We start from the raw sequence: 21,207 nt of genomic DNA, 5'->3' as shown, positions 1-21,207 counted from the left end.
TTTATTAGTGTTTGTCTGATGTTTATATCACATACAGAAATATAATTGCAATCATATTATGAGTACCAATAGGTTATATTGACAGTTAGAATGAGTTAATGCAGCAAGTCAATATTTGCAGTGTTGCCCCTTCTTCTTCAAGACCTCTGTAATTCTCCCTGGCTCTTGATGATTGACCACAAGTTCTCAATGGGATTAAGATTTGGGGAGTTTCCAGGCCATGGACCCAAAATCTCTATGTTTAGTTCCATGAGCCATTTAGTTATCACCTTTGCTTTATGGCAAGGTGCTCCATCATGCTGGAAAAGGCATTGTTGGGCGCCAAACCGCTCTTGGACGGTTAGGAGAAGTTGCTCTTGGAGGACATTCTGGTACCATTCTTTATTCATGGCTGTGTTTTTAGGCAAGACTGTGAGTGAGCCGATTCCCTTGGCTGAGAAGCAACCCCACACATGAATGGTTTCAGGATGCTTTACAGTTGGCATGAGACAAGACTGGTGGTAGCGCTCACCTCTTCTTCTCCGAATAAGCTGTTTTCCAGATGTCCCAAACAATCGAAAAGGGGATTCATCAGAGAAAATGACTTTGCCCCAGTCCTCAGCAGTCCACTCCCTGTACCTTTTGCAGAATATCAGTCGGTCCCTGATGTTTTTTCTGGAGAGAAGTGGCTTCTTTGCTGCCCTCCTTGAAACCAGCCCTTGCTCAAAGAGTCTCCGCCTCACAGTGCGTGCAGAAGCACTCACACCAGCCTGCTGCCATTCCTGAGCAAGCTCGGCACTGCTGGTAGTCCGATCCCGCAGCTGAAACAGTTTTAAGATACGGTCCTGGCGCTTGCTGGTCTTTCTTGGGCGCCCTGGAGCCTTTTTGACAACAATGGAAGCTCTCTCCTTGAAGTTCTTGATGATGCGATAGATTGTTGACTGAGGTGCAATCTTTGTAGCTGCGATACTCTTCCCTGTTAGGCCATTTTTGTGCAGTGCAATGATGGCTGCACGTGTTTCTTTAGAGATAACCATGGTTAACTGAAGAGAAACAATGATACCAAGAACCAGCCTCCTTTTAAAGTGTCCAGTGATGTCATTCTTACTTAATCATGACTGATTGATCGCCAGCCCTGTCCTCATCAACACCCACACCTGTGTTAATGGATCAATCACTAAAACGATGTTAGCTGCTCCTTTTAAGGCAGGACTGCAATGATGTTGAAATGTGTTTTGGGGGTTAAAGTTCATTCTCTGGGCAAATATTGACTTTGCAAGTACAGTAATTGCTGTTAAGCTGATCACTCTTTGACATTCAGGAGTATATGCAAATTGCCATTACAAAAAATGAAGCAGTAAACTTTGGAAAAATTACTATTTGTCTCACTCTCAATACTTTTGGCCATGACTGTACAAAGTGCTAGAAGAGCAGAATCCCCCCTCAAGTCATCCCATTTTGGAAATCATACCCCTGCCAAACGTGGATGCTAAATCTGGTTTAGACACAATGCGGTGCTCAGAAGAGAGTGGGGTGAGGAGCCATTTCGCTTTTCCAGAGCCTTTGTACTACCAGTAATGTGGAAGCCCCCTATATTTCCATTAACCGATGATGGACCTGAGTGGGGGCTTTTTATGTGAAGCTTTTATTGGCAACATTTTACATAACAATTTAGATCACATTTATCCAGTGCTCTACGCTGAGCACTTACTTTGGGGTTTCCATCCAAATCTTCGAATGACGTGATTCAGATGAAACCCGAAGGAATCCATTCACTATAATGAGATGAGGCAGCAGAGTTACTCTGGACTCCATCTGGCCTCTGTTCAGCATTGTCCTTCTTTTCAGAGGTGCACAAAACTGTGGCTGACCGCGCATTTATCCACACTTAAAAAGATGAACACGCCGAATCATAGGTCAGACGGCGTCCACGGTGCCTCCATCAGCCTCATTACAGGGAATCTTCCGCCGGGGGTTTCCGTCTGAATCACGTATTTCACAGATTTACACAGAAACCCCGAAGTAAGTGCTCGGCACAGAGCGCAGAATAAATGTGCGCCGAGCCTTAGGCTATGTGCCCACGTTGCAGAAATGAAGCAGAAAATTTCTGCTTCATTTCTGCAAGTCCTCTCCCGGAAAAACACATGCGTTTATCGTGCGTTTATCGCGCGTTTTCCACATGCGGAATTGCCTTGCGTTTTTAGTGCATTGCACAAAGGCAATTCCGCTTGCGGAAACGCAAAATTAATTGACATGCTGCGGATTTTTGAACGCAGCATAAACGCTGCGGAAAAATCCGCAGCTTGTGCATAGAACTTGCGGAATCCCATTGGGGACCATGGGGTGCGGATTACCAAGCGTTTTACAAGCGTTTCCGCTGCGGAAATTCCGCATCAAAAACGCTTGTAATCGGCAACGTGGGCAAGCAGCCTTATTGTAATCTTTTGGGAGGCAGAATGAGCAAAACAACAGCAAGTGAAGAATTGGTTTTATTTATTTTTACGCCATTTCTCCTGCGGTATAAAAGTGATTAGACGACTTTATTCTTTGGATCGGTGCGATTACAGCGATACTAGATTCATATCGGGTTTTTATGATTGACAGCTGTTACACACTAAAAGACGATTTTTTTTGCAAAAACTAATCTTTGCATCGCTGTATGCCGAGAGCTGTAAGTTTGTAATTTTTCAGCTGCTAGAGCTGTATGGCGGCTTGATTTTTGCAGGACAAGATAACGTTTTTAGCTGTACCATTTTTATTTACATCCGTCTTTTTGATCGTGTTTTATTCCACTTTTTTCCAGGGGTATGATAAAAAAGATAAGCGGTAAGTAGTTTTACTGCAGCATCCCCTGCAGCAGTCATTTCAATTCACTGCAATTTTACTGCAGCAGTCATTTCAATTCATATATATTCAGCTCTGGCTCAGGATAGCATGTGTGCTGGGTCACGCGTGCAACAGACTTTAAGTGTAATAGCTTAAAGTTCTTTTAATAAGCAGTTATACAATGGCAGTTAGACAGGGCAGGAGACCAGGTAAGGTGCATAAGATATTCATACAAACTTGCTGCTTCTTGGTCAGTTCTATTGCATTATGTATTGGTCATAGCAATCTGCTTCTTACTTGTTTTAACCTTTGCTTTCTCACATCTCGTCCACCCTTTAACACATTCTGTGCTCTCTCTCCATATCCACCCCTCCCTTCTCCCCTCTCCCATGTATAACTCTGAGGCTCTACTGACATTTCTCACTCACTCCAAACTATCCACTTCCTTTATACAGCACTCAAAATGTTCATACAAATCATTGCACCACCTGCTCTTTCTCTTTTTTCTCCTTCTCCTAGTCTCTTTCCATTGTGCTCTCTGGAATGCACGGTCTGTGTGTAACAAACTAACTTACATTCACGATTTTTTCCTCTCTAATTCCCTTAACCTTCTGGCTATTAAAGAAACCTGGATCCAGCAGTCAGACACCACCACAGCTGCTGCTCTCTCATTTGGTGGGCTGACATTTTCACATACTGCCAGACCTGAGAATAGATAGGGTGGAGATGTTGGTTTGCTCCTTTCACCACAATGTGCTTTCTAGGTCATCCCCCCAGTTCCCTCACTTACGTTTCCCTCCTTTGAAGTGCACACCGTCAGACTCTTCAAACCCTTTTCCCTGCGAGTGGTGGTTGTGTATGGCCCACCAGGCTCCTCCCGCAAGTTCCTGGATCACTTTGCCACCTGGCTTCCTCACTTTCTATCCTGTGACTTTCCCACCGTCATCATGGAAGACCTTAATATCCCCATCAATGATCCCCCCTCCCAATCTGCCTCTCATCTACTTTCTCTAACCTCCTCATTCGGCCTCTCACAATTTACTAATTCTCCTATGCATGAAGACGGGAATACTCTGGACCAAGTTTTCTCCCGTCTCTGCTCGATGCATGACTTTATTAACTCCCCTCTCCCGCTCTCGGACCACAACCTTCTTTTCTTCTCTGTCAAAAACTGTCTCCTCACCCGGAACACCCCCACTTACCACACTTATAGGAATATATGTACCATTAATACCCAGCTGCTTATGGACAATCTCCACACATCTTTAGCCCCCATCTCATCCCTCTCCTGTCCAGACTTGGCATTGTCAGTAATACACTGAAGAATGCCCTAGATGAAGCAGCACCTTCTACAAGCAGAAAGACCCAACACAGACAACAGCCGCCCTGGCACACAATGCAAACACGCTTTCTTCAGCATTGCTCAAGGTGTGCTGAGCGTCAGTGGCGAAAATCTCTTTTAGCAGAGGACTTCATCCACTATAAATTCATGCTCAGAACCTTTAACTCTTCCCTTCATCTGGTCAAAGAATCCTACTTCACCACTCTCATCACTTCACTGTCCAACAATCCAAAATGACTTTTTGAAACCTAAAGCACAGGCCCCCATCACAAACCTCAGTGGGGAGGATCTGGCCACTTATTTCCTAGAAAAAATCAACCACATCTATCAGGACATCTCAGCCCAATCTCCTCAGTGTCTGGATCCCCTTCCCTGCCTCACTTCAAGCTCACTAGCCATCTTTGAGCCTGTTACAGAAGAAGAAGTTACCCAGCTCCTCATTTCTTCTCGACCTACAACCTGCAACAGTGACCGCATTCCTTCACATCTCCTGCAGTCTCTCTAACTGGTGGTCACCATTCATCTGACTAAAATATTTAACCTCTCTCTTTCTTCAGGTATCTTTCCCTACTCACTTAAACATGCCATCATAACCCCTTTGCTTAAAAAGCCATCCCTGGACCAGAACTGCACTGCTAACTACAGACCTGTCTCTAACCTTCCTTTCATCTCTAAACTCCTGGAACGCTTGGTCCACTCCCGTCTAATCCGCTACCTCTCAGATAACTCTCCCCTCGACCCTCTATAATCTGGTTTCCGCTCCTTACACTCCACTGAAACTGCCCTCACTAAAGTCTCTAATGATCTACTAACAGCTAAATCCAAAGGTCACTGCTCCCTGCTGATTCTCCTGGATCTCTCTGCCGCATTTGACACTGTGGATCACCAGTTCCTCCTCACTATGCTCCGCTCTATAGGCCTCAAGGAAACCGTTCTCTCCTGGTTCTCCTCCTACCTCTCTGACCGCTCCTTCACTATATTTTTTGCCAGCTCCTCTTCCTCTCCTCGTTCCCTTACTATTGGAGTTCCACAGGGCTCAGTCCTAGGCCCCTGCTCTTCTCTCTATACACTGCCCTTATTGGACAAACAATCAGCAGATTTGGGTTCCAGTATCATCTATCATCTCTATGCTGACGACACCCAACTATACATCTCTTTGCCTGACATCACCCCTACCCTAATACAAAATACCAAGAATTGTCTGTCAGCTGTCTCTAACATCATGTCCTCCCTCTATCTTAAACTGAATCTCTCTAAAAGTGTACTTCTTGTGTTTCTCCCCTCTAGCAGAGAAGAGCGACCAAGGTTAGTAGAGGACTGCGGGGTCTGCAATACCAAGACAGGTTATTACACTTGGGGTTACTTACTTTGGAAAAACAAAGGCTTAGGGGTGATCTTATCACCATGTACAAATATATGAGGGGACAGTACAAAGACCTTTCTGCTAATCTTTTTACTCTGAAGGCCCCGTCACACTTAGCGACGCTGCAACGATCCCGACAACGATACGACCTGTCAGGGATCGTTGCTGCGTCGCTATGTGGTCGCTGGTGAGCTGTCAAACAGGCAGGCTCACCAACGATCAGGGGAGCAGCGACATCGTGGAAAGAATCTTTCCATGATGTCCTTCCTGGTTACCAGCCTGCTGCTGAAGCAGGAGCAGGCTGGTAACCATGGTAAACATCGGGTTACTAGGGGCACACGCGCACCTAGTAACCCGTTGTTTATCATGGTTACCACTCTGCTATAGTGAGTGGGAGGTTACCGCTAACTTTAGCAGGCTCATAACCATGATAAACATCGGGTTACTAGGGGCACATGCGCACCTAGTAACCCATTGTTTATCATGGTTACAAGCCTGCTAAAGTGAGCGGTAACCTCCCTCTCACTGTAGCAGAGTGGTAACCATGATAAACAACGGGTTACTAGGTGCGCGTGTGCCCCTAGTAACCCGATGTTTACCACAGTTACCAGCCTGATCGCTGCTCCCGCTGGTCACACACAGCGATATGTGCTGACCAGCGGGAGGGCAACGACCAAAAAATGGTCCAGGACACTTTGCAGCGATCAGCGACCTCACAGCAGGGGCCTGATCGCTGCAAAATGTCACACATAGTGACATCGCTGGTGAGGTCGCTGTTGCGTCACCAAAACCGTGACACAGCAGTGATCTCGCTAGCGATCTCACTATGTGAGACGGGGACTTGAGGCTTGAGACTGGAACAAGGAGGCATCTTCTACGTCTGGAGGAAAGAAGGTTTAATCACAATCACAGACGCGGATTCTTTACTGTAAGAGCAGTGAGACTATGGAGCTCTCTGCCGCATGATGTTGTAATGAGTGATTCACTGCTAAAATTTAAGAAGGGCATGGATGCCTTTCTTGAAAAGTATAATATTACAGGTTATATATACTAGATTCCTAGATAGGGCGTTGATCCAGGGAACTAGTCTGATTGTCGTTTGGAGTCAGGAAGGAATTTTTTTTCCCAATGTGGAGCTTAGTCTTTGCCACATGTTTTTTTTTTGCCTTATTCTGGATCAACATGTTAGGCTATGGGTTGAACTAGATGGACTTCGTTTTTAAGGTTGAAGGAAGACTGTTAATATGCTACTAACCCAACTCTACCTAACATCAAAATTACCTTGGAGGGTTCAACCATAACTCCCAAGCAGCACACCCGCTGCCTTGGGGTCATATTCAACACTAACCTTTCCTTTACTCCCCATATCCGATCACTCACTCACTCTTGTCACCTGCATCTTAAAAACATCTCCAGAATCCGACCTTTTCTCACCTTTGAAACTGCTAAAACTCTAACTGTCGCTATTATTCACTCTCGTCTGGACTACTGCAACTCTCTTCTGATCGGTCTCCCTCTTACCAAACTTTCTCCTCTTTAATCTGTCCTGAATGCGGCAGCCAGGGTCATATTTCTGTCCAGCCGCTTCACCGATGCCTCCATTTTGTGACAGTCATTACACTGGTCGCCCATCCGCTACAGGGTCCAATATAAACTCATCGCTCTCACCCACAAAGCACTCCACAGTTCTGCACCACCTTATATCTCTTCTCTCATCTCTGTCTATCGCCCTACACGTGTCCTCCGTTCTACAAATGACCTAAGACTAACATCCCCCATAATCCAAACCTCGCACCTCCGTCTCCAAGACTTCTCTTGTGCTGCGCCAGTTCTCTGGAATGCACTACCCCAGGCGATCCGACTGAAGCCTAGACCCCACGTCTTCAAGCGCGCTTTAAAAACCCATCTCTTAAAACAAGCCTACGACCTTAGCTACTCAGTAAATTAACTTTCCCCTGTTCCCTCCTTCTAAATATTATTCAGAATCTGCACCCTACTATTCATCTGTCTCCACACCCTCCATGCACACGATAACTGCACTCGATATTTGAGTATTGCACTTAAACATACTGGCTGATGACTGGATCATGCAGCTTTATATGAAAATCCCTATTTATTATAATTGCCAGACCTGAAATAACAAGCACTTTTCACCTATTGTGTCCCCCCATTTCCTTGTAGATTGTAAGCTTGCGAGCAGGGACCTCACTCCTGATGTAACGGTTTAAACTGTCTTACCTTGTATTGAATTTATTGTCTGTACATGTCCCCGCTTAATTGTAAAGTGCTGCGGAATATGTTGGCGCTGTATAAATAAAAATTATTATTATTATTAGTTAGCATTGAGGTTGAGTTTTTCAGTATCTAGTAAATATTGTGCAGTTCAAGTGATGCAGTTAAAGAGGACTTTAGGAGATAAAAATTGCCACGTTTAGTTCTTGGTATATTCCCACTGCTCCCCTGAGTTTTTTTTTTTCAAAATCCGTCATTTGGTTCTAGAGATATGGGCCTTTTGATTTAGTGCTACTTTATATGGTCTTTAACAAAAATGCAGTGCTCACAGGGTAATCATGCTGAGCAGCCTAAATACAGGCTCCAAGAGAATCCTGTGAGCAACTACCACTTGTAAAGACCAAAAAATTAGCACTAAATAAAAAGGTTCATATTTCTGTAATCATGGTGGATTTTAAAAACAAAACAAAACCGAATAATCAGGGAAGCAGTGTGAAAAATAAGAGCAAGTGCAGCTGTACTTAAAAAAATTATGTTTTCTAAGATTATCTAAAAAAAAAAAAAAACTATCTGGCTCACTATGCGTTTTTCAAGCGTTTTTGCCACTGAATTTCCGCCGAGAAAACACTTAAAAAACGCTTGGTAATACGTGCCCCATGGTCCCCAATGATAATCCGCATGTGCTGTGCATATGCTGCGGAAATTTCCGCTGCGGATTATCATTGCGAAAAAATCCGCAGCATGTCCATTCATTTTGCGGAAATGCAGCAAAATCGCCGCTATTGAATTGCATAATATCCGCATAACTACATGCGCACATGCGGATATTAAGCGATTCAATGTGCGGATGGTACGCAGGTCTGGAGATAAAAAAAGCATTATACTTGCCTTCCGATGGCCCCCGGTCTCCTCAGCGATGCGTCCTGGCTCCCCGGCGGTTCGCGATGGTGTAAAAGGACCTTCCATGACTTCCTGGCTTCCGTGGAGCCAGGACGCATCGCTGAGGAGACCGTGGGCCATCGGAAGGTAAGTATAATGTTTTGTTATTTTACCATTTTTATTGTTTTTTTTTAACTATTAACTTGGTCACACTTTATAAATCCATGCCGGTTGCATGGATTTATATAGTGTGACCAAGTTGTCAAGCACTTTCCAAGTGATGCTAAAATCGCTTGGAAAAGCGCTTGATAACCCGCATGCAGAAATGCATGTGATGAACGCTTGACAAACGCCTCTACCTGGCAGGAAAAATGCATGTAAAATCCAAATGCATTTTTCCTGCCAGGGAGATGCAGAAAAAATCCCGAGCATTTCTGCTTCATGGGCACTTAGCCTTACACCAGTATTCAGAAAGGTACACATCTCAACCTGTTGCAAAGTAGACACAGAACTAGGATATGGTAGCAGCATAGTCTGAGTAGGTCTCCGGAACCTATGAGATGCTCTAGAATGTGTTTGTCAAAAATCTATTGCATCTTTAGGGTGTTGGAGCGAAATATTCCATGCAGCTAGAAACTTTCTGTTTTGTAATTTTTTAAATGTAAAACATTACAATATTTTTTTTTTGCTTCCTAAAATACAAAGGAAATGTGTCATCTTTAACTTTAGGCCTTTTAGAGATCATCTTCATCTTCAACTTGCTTAACTGTTCACAATAACAGTAATTCAACTCATTCGGAATGAGATTTTTTTTAATTTATAAACTTAATTCCCTCACTCCTAATGGACTAAATGAAATTACCTATGTCTTTTTATATATGTCTTTAATATTGACAATAATAATAATTTTTATGTACACTAGTTTTCTACATATTTTTCATGTACTCTTGTTTCCTTTTTATCAAAACATTTTTAGTTCCTCATTCTCCATCCGTGGCACACTCCATGCCATTTATCATCTCCTTATCTTGTTATTGATTTATAAAGTAAATTATACACATAGATGTTATCCTTAAATTTACACCCATCAGAATCCTTCCGATTCACCCAACTTATAGTTTTGTCTCTCACTCCTGGAATGCTTCTCTTCATCTCTCTCAGTCCAGCCTTCTGAGACATTCGCCCAAAGTCCTGTGTGCTATCTCATTCCTTTCCTTCCCACTCTAACAGAAATCCTCATCCCCACCTCCTCCTTTTTACACCTCCCTCCACACAATTGTCAAGACATCTACCTTTGATGCTAGCAGCCTGTCTTTGGAATACCTCAAGATGTTTGTCCCACAGCAGTGCCAGCAGCTGCGTTTGCGGCTCATCACCTCTTGTTCTTCACCCAGCAATGGTTTTCACATATGCACACAGCACACAATGCTTCCATTTTTGATGTTCTCATAAAACCTGTTTGCAGCAATATTCCACCAGATCACCTATACAAATAGTTTTAACCCTTGCTTCAGAGAAGTACCTAAACATATTGACAAATGTATTTTTATTTCACTACTCAAACACTTTTATTTTCTTCACTTTTAATTGTTCATGATCACTTTTATTATTATAATTATGTTTTTAAAAAAGACCGCTTATAAAAGTGCTCTAATTTGACATGACATGCATTGGATTGGTCCTGAGGAAGAGGTCCTCAGCAACTACAAAATGCGTTGACTGTAAATACCTGTACAAATGAATGTATTCTTTTAAGAAATCTTCCGATGTCCTAGGATTTCCATCAGCAGCTGTCACGCCAGGTGTGGGAAAGACTAAGTGCAACACAGGGGTAAGAGGGAAAGGGAGCCCGACTCTAGGGAAAGGGTGGAGTTGAGACCTCCTAGTCTGGTCTAGTGTCACCCTGTCTCAACTACCGTCCCTATATTTCCTCTTCAGCAATCGCCGCACGCGTGCCTCGCCTTGTCTTTCCCTGCCATATGGCTAAGGCTAGGGATGGGAGGAGATGAGCACTAGTCGATCTCCACTAAACTCTATAGACAACAAGGGTAGACAAACAGGGGGAGTGCTTAGCTTTAGATGACTCCAGCCAAATGCTAACTCGGCCTCAAGCTCCAAAGAGGACGAAGTACTGCTCTTGCTAAGCCTTCACAAGTAGAAATGAATATAGCCGGCACCTCCCTCTCAGACACACCAGGTATTTGTACACCCAGGCCAGAGAGCTAATTAACTAGAGGGAGGTAACCGCTAGGTCCTAGAGACAGCCTCTCATCTAAGAAGATGTCTGTAATGCCAAACGTAGAGATCTCCTGCAACCAACTATCGGGCGACTGTATGTCACTTCTGACATAGTCGTGACAGCAGCGGAGACAGAGACATACCATACCTGGATCAACAAACAACCTCACCATATCATAGGTACCAATGCTATCCTTGAGAAACACTGATAGCACTCTTATGAGAAAATCGGTGATGTGCATGAGCCCTTATCAATGACGTAGACCTCTTTATTCTTTTATCGCTCCAGTTTTCAATCAGCGCAAAAAAAAATTATGCTGTTTTGGCTAAAAGGATGGCATATTCAGATAAAATGTTTGCTTTAATGGTATGCTTTGTTTTGCATTAAACCAATTTTTACTATGCAGACAATATAAAGTCAGTTATTAATGTATTTTCTGTTTTTATATTCTAGTCTAGTTCATTAAATTGTAGTCTAGTTCATTAAATTAAACAAAACTATGTTTTACTTTTATCCCAGCCGGATCTCGAGCTTCGTTCACTAGCCATCACAGTAACATAATGCCTGAACTGAGGCCCTTACAATCACCAGAACATCACATTGAGCCTATTTATGAAGACAGAGTTTTTCAGAAGGCACCAATGAGAAGCCTAAGCCAAAGTCAGGGAGATCCAGTACTACCAGCACATACAACCTCATATCGTACCAACACAGGTAACAATAATAATTGACAAAAATGCAGTATGTATCCAGGTTTTTCTTATTGTTTGGTTCATTTATTTTATACAAAAGCTTTAAAGTATTCAAAAAAAATTGTTGATTGTGAGGCTCACTATGTTAAAATATAACATTTAATAATTAATAGTAAAAAATAGACTATGAATAAAATATCATCTTGAGGTAATAAGACACACAATATTAAAACTGAAAACTGACAACTCAGCTTCTAGTGAAACATCTGTTCAGTTTAACAAATATGGTGGACCTATGATTAGTTTGACCTAGAACATGTGAGACCAGATACATTCAACTCCCATGCAACATACAGTAAGGTGTATGCAGTTACAAAACACCTAAATGTAAACTTTTTCAGGAAATACAATAGTTACATGGCTAGAAAGAAAAAAAGGTGTATACAGTATATCAAACAGTTAGTTCACCTTCATTCATGTGAGGCTGAACATGGTTCAGCTCACATCTATACCAGAAATCAATTTGTATTTGCTGTATTAAGTGTGAGTGGTTCATAGATGTATACTTCATAGAAATCTCATAGGTTATAAAACTCAAAACAGTCTCACCCAAATCTTCATTTGAAGGGAACAATCCTCATACCAGACATCCGTCTTGTGTACCAGACTGTCAGGTGGAGCTTACATGACCGTGTACGGCCAACCCGGGTTCCACCGTTTAACCTGTTCCTCCCATTTTCCAGCACTCACCTTTTCCCACAAATAAAAACACTGCACCTGTAATTTCTTTGGATAAATTAGGCCACAGCGGCCATTTTATTAACAAACAACATTAACACATTAACAGTGTTATAAATAAATAAGAAGGGAGGGTTCTTGGAGTTAAAAATTAGATCTGGCATAAATTAAACCGAACTGGAACCACCATATTACCCTCAGCCGTCCATCACCAGCTCAAGGGCACCAAAAGCTCCCAGGGTAAAACCCCGTCCAGAGCCCAAAAGCCAAATGCCAGATCACCCCGCTCAATTAACCAATTGGCTGTAATTTTAACCAAATTATTCCCACCGACACTTCTGTGCCAACTCCAAGAACCCCACCCCCCGCCAAGCCACTGCGACAAACACCCTACCTCATTTTTCTTTATTTTTTAATTCCCTTTTTTTTTTTTTTTTTAACAATTATAATAGACATATGTCCATCTTACTCCTTAACGTTTTCCACCATACCACCGCCACTTCCCACTTATACTTGAACAGATGCAACCAGAAAAAAGGGGTGGGTGGGTGGGAACTTTCTCCTGTAACTTCCCTGCCGGACTGACTAATTTCCCGCACTTTTTCTTGATATACTCACCCTCCCACCACCAACTGCCCGCCCCTCAGCTCTAATACCCAATCCTGATCCTTTATCTCAAAAATTCCACCCTTGTGGCCCATCCCGGTCATGTGGGGCTTCCATCCAGCTTCCCTTGCTTCCAGCCCCTTTCTTGACCGTGTACGGCCAACCCGGGTTCCACCGTTTAACCTGTTCCTCCCATTTTCCAGCACTCACCTTTTCCCACAAATAAAAACACTGCACCTGTAATTTCTTTGGATAAATTTGGCCACAGCGGCCATTTTATTAACAAACAACATTAACACATTAACAGTGTTATAAATAAATAAGAAGGGAGGGTTCTTGGAGTTAAAAATTAGATCTGACATAAATTAAACCGAACTGGAACCACCATATTACCCTCAGCCGTCCATCACCAGCTCAAGGGCACCAAAAGCTCCCAGGGTAAAACCCCGTCCAGAGCCCAAAAACCAAATGCCAGATCACCCCGCTCAATTAACCAATTGGCTGTAATTTTAACCAAATTATTCCCACCGACACTTCTGTGCGAACTCCAAGAACCCCACCCCCCGCGCAAACGAACAGCCCTGACCACCTCAGGCTCGTGAGTGCCCCAAAAACCGCCAAAGCCCTCTCATTCCCCTCCTGTATAGCCAATGCCCACAAATCGGTACCAATGTCATTCAAATGTACACCATCCTTTGCCCAAAAATTTCCAACTCCCGCCTCGAGTTCAAAATGTCGAACGCTTACTCCCCCGTTCCTTGACACAAAGGCTGATATGGCTCTATTTAACCTCACTCTCGCCCTATTAATCCCCTTCAAAGATCTAGCCTCCCTCCACCTTTTTTTTTTTTGGCACAATGTCAGACCAGACCGTCAACACCACAGGAAAGGATGTCCATAACCTTAAAAATTAAATCGAATGTCCCTCATCAGTTCCCTGACCGGGCGAGCCCCCAAGTCATTCCCCCCCATATGCACCACCAAAATATCCGGCGTCCGAACCAAACGGGCTGCCTTATGAAATTCAGGCAGCACCCTTCTCCATACCATGCCTCTGGAGACGAGCCACCGAACCACAACTTGCTCTCTCCTAAAACCCAACTGCCTACCGTCTGGCCTCCCGTCCGCTCGCAACACCCCCAGTGGACGAAGGAATGTCCCAGAATCCACGCTAACAATGGGACACCATCTGCAACAAACAACCACAATGTATTCAATACTTAACAAGATGAAAAACAAACCTCAGCCCCCCGTACCTGATGCCGCACAAAGGACAAATAACGATCAGAACTCCACCTCCCTATCCACTTTGTCACATCCTTGCCTAAGCCCAAGCCATTGGCTTCTGACGCCGCGCCAATTCTAAAAGAATGTGACCCGTACACCTCCGGGCGAAAGCCCAACTCCCGAACTCCTTTCTTAAATACTGCTATTTAAGAAAAGTCCCCATTTTCATGACATAATAAGGAACCCACTCGCCCAGGCCAAAATTGCCAGTCTACTTGGTGCCACCGATTCAGACAATCTCAGCGCACCAAAAAACGCTAACGAAAAGGTTAACCTAAACAATGTAGCTTCACAACTGAACAACAAGTTTCGTCTAACACTAACCCAAACGTTCCAAGATGTTAAAAGTCACCGGTCTTCTTTTATCCAGCACCTTATCTCCTCTCCTAAAGCCCCTAAGTGCTTGCTACACTAAAAAGGACTTTGGAACATCTCTTATCCCCACTTTTGAAACAGACCATCCAATCTCCGCTGCCCTACCTACAAGAAAGAACACCGCCATCTCCCCATCACCGACATTCTCCACCAAACCCCACTGCATTATCCAACTTTTCCATACTCGCCACGATACCTCGTATGAGGACCAGGTCTGCCTCGTAATGGACTCTCGTATTAAACGTCCCCACTCCTCCATAACCAGCTTCCACAAATGCGAAGGGCATTCCTGTCCCACGTCCTCTGCCTCTGGTGCTAGCGCCCGAAAAACGATCCCACTGAAAACGAGACAAGGCTTCTGCGATGGAATTTTTACACCAGTACCTCCTGCAGTATCTGTAAAAAATCTCACAATCACGACTGCTCAAAAACTCGTGCTGAATTAACGACCTGCCGTTATAATTTTCCAAAAAACATTTTCCAAACCTTCAAATCCTCCTTGTGATCCTTATTTAAACGAATGAAATGATGGAGGGCGCGCACTCCTGCTGTCGCCCTTGCCAACCCGCGACAAAATATCCTGCCCATTGGCATAATGCTGCATGCGAAATTCAAACGACCTAACAGGGATTGTAGCTCCTTCAGCGTCACCTTACGCAACCTCCTGACTCTATCGACCTCCTGCTTGAGCAAACTCAATTTATCATCAGGTAACCGACACTCCATCCTCTCCGTATCAATTAGGATGCCCAAAAAGTTAACAAGGTGCAAGGTCCCTCTGTTTTTTTTTTTTTTTTTTAAATTTCCTGCCAAAGGTATGCCAAAAATGCTCCGCTACCCACACCATGGTTCCTAACAAAGTCCTACACAACAGCAATTGCTGAGGGCCTATAAACAAAATGTCATCCAAATAATGAATGACCGACTAAACTGATGCCAGGTCCCTCACCACCCATTCCAAAAAGGTACTAAACGTTTCAAACAGGGAACACATAATTGCGCAGCCCATATGCAAACACCTGTCCACGTAGTATTCCCCTTTCCAAAAACAACCTAACAATGGGAAGCTATCCGGATGTACTGACAGCAATCCAAAAGCCGATTCGATATCAGTTTTAGCTAGCAACGATCCTGGCCCATATCTCCACACCCATCCCACCGCCGCATCGAATGCTGAATACTCCACCGAACATAATTCCTGAGCAATGCCATCATTCACCGAAAAAAACCCTTAGGGTATGACAAATGTTGAATCAAATGAAACTTATTAGCCTCTTTTTGGGCACGACCCCCAACGGCGAAACAATCACCCTGCTGCTAGGTAAATCCTGAAACGGACCAGCCATCCTGCCCAATTCCACCTCCTTTGCCAGTTTCAAGCTAACCACTTCCGGATGAAGGGAAGCCGACATCAAATTTTTAAGAGAAAAGGGGACCTCATGATCAGGAGGAGGAATTCTAAAACCTTCCAAAAAAGACCATCTGACATGACCTTAGCCTTCAACTGATCTGGATACCTACTTCGAAAGGGGGCCATCTCGTGAACCCTCACCGGAGTCACCCCCTTGACCGGTACCCATTGGCATTTTTCCATTACCCTTCTTAAAGCATTTAGATGCTCCGTGTGAAATACCGTTGCAATGGGAGCACACATGTTTAAATTTGCAGGAGTTCCCGTACTTACACTGGCCATCATTAAATTGCCAGCAAGATCCCGCTTCCTTCTTAGTGCTTTGTGCACCCTGGCTACTTCCCCCGTGTCCTGCCGATTAGTTCCCACTACCACTGCTCCCGTGAAAGGACTGCCCATGCCTCACCGGAGTCACAACTTTCAGCCACAACCCGATGTCCTTTGATCCCATCTAATCTCCGGGCGGACTGCCTTCCTCTGCCGATATTGCTAGTCGTATCGTAACCATGTCTGGCCCCCCTAAGTGCGATGAGCCTCCCCTATAGCATCCAGGTAGCAAAATAAACCTGAGGAATTATCCGGAGCTTTTTTCCCAATGACACTAGCCATTAATGCAAAAGCTTGCAACCAATTAACAAATGTCTGAGGAATGAACCTCCACCTACGCTTTTTTTCCTCCATTTTATTTTATTTATTTTTTTTATTTTTTTTTATTTTTTTTTTTTTTGCTGTCGTCCTTTTCTCCCTTGTCCAAATTAAACTTTTCAAGAGAAAGTAGGGAAAAATTTTCTACAAATTCATCCCGCCCAATTTTTTCTTTAACCTCTTTTTTTTTTTAAATGTGCCCAGCTGCCCCTCAAAGCACACGTATACCTCCCCTTTCGCCCTATCATCCAGTTTTACGGCATCTGCTTTATCCTTTTCTGTCTGTACAGAAACCGATACCCCCTAAAGTCCCCCTCAGTACACACCGCCGCCCTTGCCGATTCACTCCCCGCCTGCGACGCCACAGGTCGACCGGGTAACCAAGCCCCTATCGGAGATAACCCTGCCTCACTGGCTCCACCAGTGCCTAAACTAGCCAGAATTTGTGACATGTTTGCCAAATTATCCCTGAGCCCCACGACATCTAACCACGCCTCCCCCTAACATTTACACCACAGGGCCCTGCCAACTGCCTATCCCCTACCCCCATCCGCTACAGACCCAGTGGGTGACAAAACAAACATAGACGCATACTCACGGAGCTGCGCAGGTGCTGTGTCCCCGCCAGCCGTACGTCCTGAGTCCTGCTGATTCCTTGGGTCGTCCTGATCCTCTCCGTATTCCGATCCTCCCTCTCGCTGTTGCTCAAGGCCCGCGCCCCTGGCCTCCTCGTCACCAGGGGGGACCTGAGCACGTGCCGATGCCCCCGCAGCTCATCCGCTGCACGTTTCTGCACCGATCCTTCCTGCCATCCGTGATCCAGCACGACCTCTGGACCTGGGCCCCCCAGCCCAGTCCGTGCTGATCTGTGGGAGGGGGCAGCCAGGCAGCTCCATGCTGCTGCCCGCCGCTCTGCTACCGTGACTCCGGTGACTGGGGCCAGGCAACAGGTCTCCAAACTGCCGCTGCCTGCCCGAAAAACGCCATACTGTCCTCCACTGTCGATTTGACTGGCAGGCACCCCGACTGGTACATCGCCAGGTGTGCCTGCCGCGCTGCTGCTCCTCCTGGCCCTTTTTCTTCTTCTTTTTTTTTTTTTTATAACGGCCGTCCGCCGTCGTGAACCGCTGCTGGCCCTGGTTACAGGGGCCAGCGTCATCGCTGCCCCACGACTTCCTGTCCGGCCCGGTCACGTGCACAGGAAGTGACGCGGGCCGAACTTCCGGCGAAGCCACGCCCCCGGACTGGTGACGCGGCTCTAGTGCGGGCCTTGCTTCCGGCGCGGCCTGGGCTCTATTACTGCGGCGCGCCGCCGGAGCAGGCCGCACTTCCGGTGGGGCCCTCGGTCCAGACCCTGCTAGCGATCCGCTGACGGAAGCGCCCACAGGCCGGCTGGGTGGATTCCTGCAGCTTCGGGCGCAGCGGCAGGGGGGTTCCGCCGCCGGGCTCACCTGGCTCAGGGTCCCATGAGGGGCTCCGCAGCCTGCGTCTGCAGCACGTGGGAGTCTCTGGCAAAAGCCTCTCGGGGGGCCGCGTTCTCCTTGCCCTTCTTCCTGACCCCGCCGATTCCTCGGATGAGCCATGCAGCAACCCTTAAAGCTGTGCCTCCAGCCACCCTCCACGCCTGGATCGAGCCGCATCCCACAGTCTGCTAAACAGAGATTCCACGGTCTCCATTACACCCGGTCAGTGTCCAGAACAATGGGTGAGCGGATATTAAATTTTTTATTTTTTTTGGTGAACTTTCTCCTGTAACTTCCCTGCCGGACTGACTAATTTCCCGCACTTTTTCTTGATATACTCACCCTCCCACCACCAACTGCCTGCCCCTCAGCTCTAATACCCAATCCTGATCCTTTATCTCAAAAATTCCACCCTTGTGGCCCATCCCGGTCATGTGGGGCTTCCATCCAGCTTCCCTTGCTTCCAGCCCCTTTCTGGAGGCCTTAAATGGCCCCCAGAAAACTGACAAGGGCAGTCCACCGCTGGCCCTTAGTGTGTAATAGCCCTTAAAAGCTTGTGCCTCCAGATGCATTTATACCTCTCAAGTTCTTCAGAATATATATATGCACAGTAAGTTCACAACCACAAATTTTTGGCAGCCGTTGCATTCACAGTATGTGAGACCCACTTCCTAATAATGGAAATGTTGTTTTCAAATTTTTGGCAGCCGTTGTACTCAATGAATACCCTATAACTGGATATCAGAAACGCTCCTTTCTAGGAACATGTTGTTACCGAGGCCCACCTCTGTGTCTTTAAATTGTTATTGGGGTTTTTCCAAAATTTTTGGCAGCCCTTGCAGTCACGGCATACGCAATAACAGTATAAGAGACCCACTCTTTAATAATGGGCGCAACAAAGCATAGCCGGTTGATGGCCCTCTAACAATATTGAGGGTCGACTGCTGACCCTTTAAGAATAGTAAGGGCCACCTGATGGCCATATAAAAACAGTGGTTGTGACTTCATGAGTTCCTCCTTCATAAATGAAACAGGATGTGTCTTATGATGTCTCACACACCACATGGCCAGATAAGGTTGTAAAATGTTAAAAGGACATTTACCGGTAAATGTATTTTTCACTGTTGAAAGCAATGCCAAAGTGCAAAAATGCATCAAAAATGCTACATGTGAGCGTAGCCCAAGGTGTGAAGGACCATTTTTGTTTTTGTGCATTTATTTTGCATTATATACAAGACATTACCCTGGAAAGTATGTACCCTAACATTTTTCCTAGGAAAATCCATTTTGGTTTCATTTTTGTATGTTTTATTGTGAGACCGTAAAAGTGGTGTAATACTCTGACAACATTGTTGACAGCAGTGACCTGGGAGTCAGAGATGCTTCCAGGGGTCTTTCCCCATGCTGTTCCCATAAGTTGAGCACTGTTCCCTTAGATTTTAACAATTTTTAGGCCCTCTGCAGACTGCCGGCGGGGCCGCAGGAAAAATGCTTAAGTTTCCCATGGACTTAAATTGGGCTCGTTTCTCGGACCGAGCACTCAGGTATTCCAATTTGCTCAACACGAGCAACAAGTACCTGAGCATTTTAGTGCTCGCTCATCACTTCTAGACACATTTTTTTTGTACTGATTCTGGTCCAAAATCACTACATTGCCATCCTTGTTGGATGGTTTTATCACAATGTGGTGATTCTGTTCAAGGCTCTTTATCCCCAGAATCTCATCCCTCGTGCAGTTAAATCTTTAGAAACCCTGAGATGTTTCTAATGCTTTGAAATCACTGGTATCCAGTAGTGTTGAGCGAGCATGCTTGACACTGCTGGGTACTTGCCCGAGCATCTCACTACTCGGGATGTACAGCGAAGACCGGGCATTTTCGGGTTACTCGGGCGGGAGCTCGGGTCTCCGCCCTGCATGTTTGGCGCTCTTTACAGAGCCAATGAACATGCAGGGATTGCCAGCCAGTCACTGTAATGCCGCAGCCATGTTGGTTGTGGGCATTACAGTGATTGGCTGGCCGCACAGCGTCACCTCGAGTATTTAAAACCGGGCACCGCCATCTTGGACACAGTCGCTCCGGATCAGACAGTGTAGGGAGAGTGCTGCTGAGCTAGGGAGAGATTTATTCTGTGAAATAGGTAGTGTAGGGTCTCTAAAGCCTGCAAAATCTAACAAACAGTCCTTCTCAGAACTAATATCCATCCCAGATATCAGGCAGTCAGGCTGTATAGAGACGCAGTGGTTATACCAACAAACACTGCATTACAGTCCTGTGTGCTGCTTCTCAAATTGCTAGACTTTTTTTCATCTAAATCCTCTTTTTTTCTTTTTTTTCCTCAGTCAGACTGTACAAATACCCATCTAATTAACCTTTTGGTATCCCCCCCCCCAAAAAAAAAATTAAATGTGTCTGTGAGTGTTCAGACACAAATATATCTGTTTAAAAGATTCTGGTGTAGGCCAGAGAACTAGAACTGTGGTTTTCCTCTTCCACGGTTCAAATCTGGGTGTAATCCACCTTTTTGCCTTTTTTACATAAAAAAAAAACAGTTTGAGTGTCTCGCTGACTGTTCAGACACAAATATATCTGTTTAAAAGATTCTGGTGTAGGCCAGAGAACTAGAACTATGGTTTTCCTCTTCCATGGTTCTAATCTCCTTTTTATTGCCCTTTTTCCATTGATAGTGCGAGTGTAAGCTATTTTACTTCATTTACAATGGGCAAGGCGCGTGGCAAGGGACGTGGAACTGGACATTTTGGTGATGGTGCGTGCAGAGGATGGGGCCGTGGCCAAGATGAAAATGTGCCACAACCAACAGCAACATCTTCTCGCTTCCAGTTCTTGGCCGAATTACTAGGGAAGCACACAACAACACCACTATTGCCAACTGATCAGTGTGAACAGGTTATTAATTGGATAGCAGATAATACTTCCAGTCACCTGGGCACCACCACCTCCGGTGTGTCTTCCACGCGGTCAAGTCTTAGTAGCCGTGAGTCTCGACCGCATACTCCTCCTCACCCTGATGCTCCTTCCTCCCACCATGTCGAGTGTCGTCAGACAGACACTTTGAAGAGCTGTTCACTGGTCCATTTCCAAATTTGGGCCCCTCGCCTGCTCCGCTTGAA

The 21,207-nt window shown here is 45.2% G+C and overlaps 1 protein-coding gene across 11 annotated transcripts in view; it reads left to right on the top strand.

Moving 5' to 3' along the window:
* Positions 1-21,207, top strand: part of CTNND2 (catenin delta 2) — a 2,090,389-nt gene that overhangs the window by 765,855 nt on the left and 1,303,327 nt on the right. For 10 of the 11 annotated variants that reach the window (XM_073678428.1, XM_073678425.1, XM_073678422.1 and 7 more), the window contains one exon: positions 11,380-11,574. The exons of the other annotated variant lie outside the window; for it this stretch is intronic. In XM_073678428.1, the coding sequence (XP_073534529.1) occupies positions 11,380-11,574 (195 nt within the window). The remainder of the gene's footprint in view (positions 1-11,379; positions 11,575-21,207) is intronic. 11 annotated transcript variants of the gene reach the window in all.

This window comes from Phyllobates terribilis, unplaced genomic scaffold (assembly GCF_046119375.1).
Source record: "Phyllobates terribilis strain yellow unplaced genomic scaffold, ASM4611937v1 Scaffold_4__5_contigs__length_816908805, whole genome shotgun sequence".
Taxonomy (NCBI): domain Eukaryota; kingdom Metazoa; phylum Chordata; class Amphibia; order Anura; family Dendrobatidae; genus Phyllobates; species Phyllobates terribilis.
Note: the sequence above shows the minus strand (reverse complement) of the source record. Positions and strands in the feature narration are given on the sequence as shown.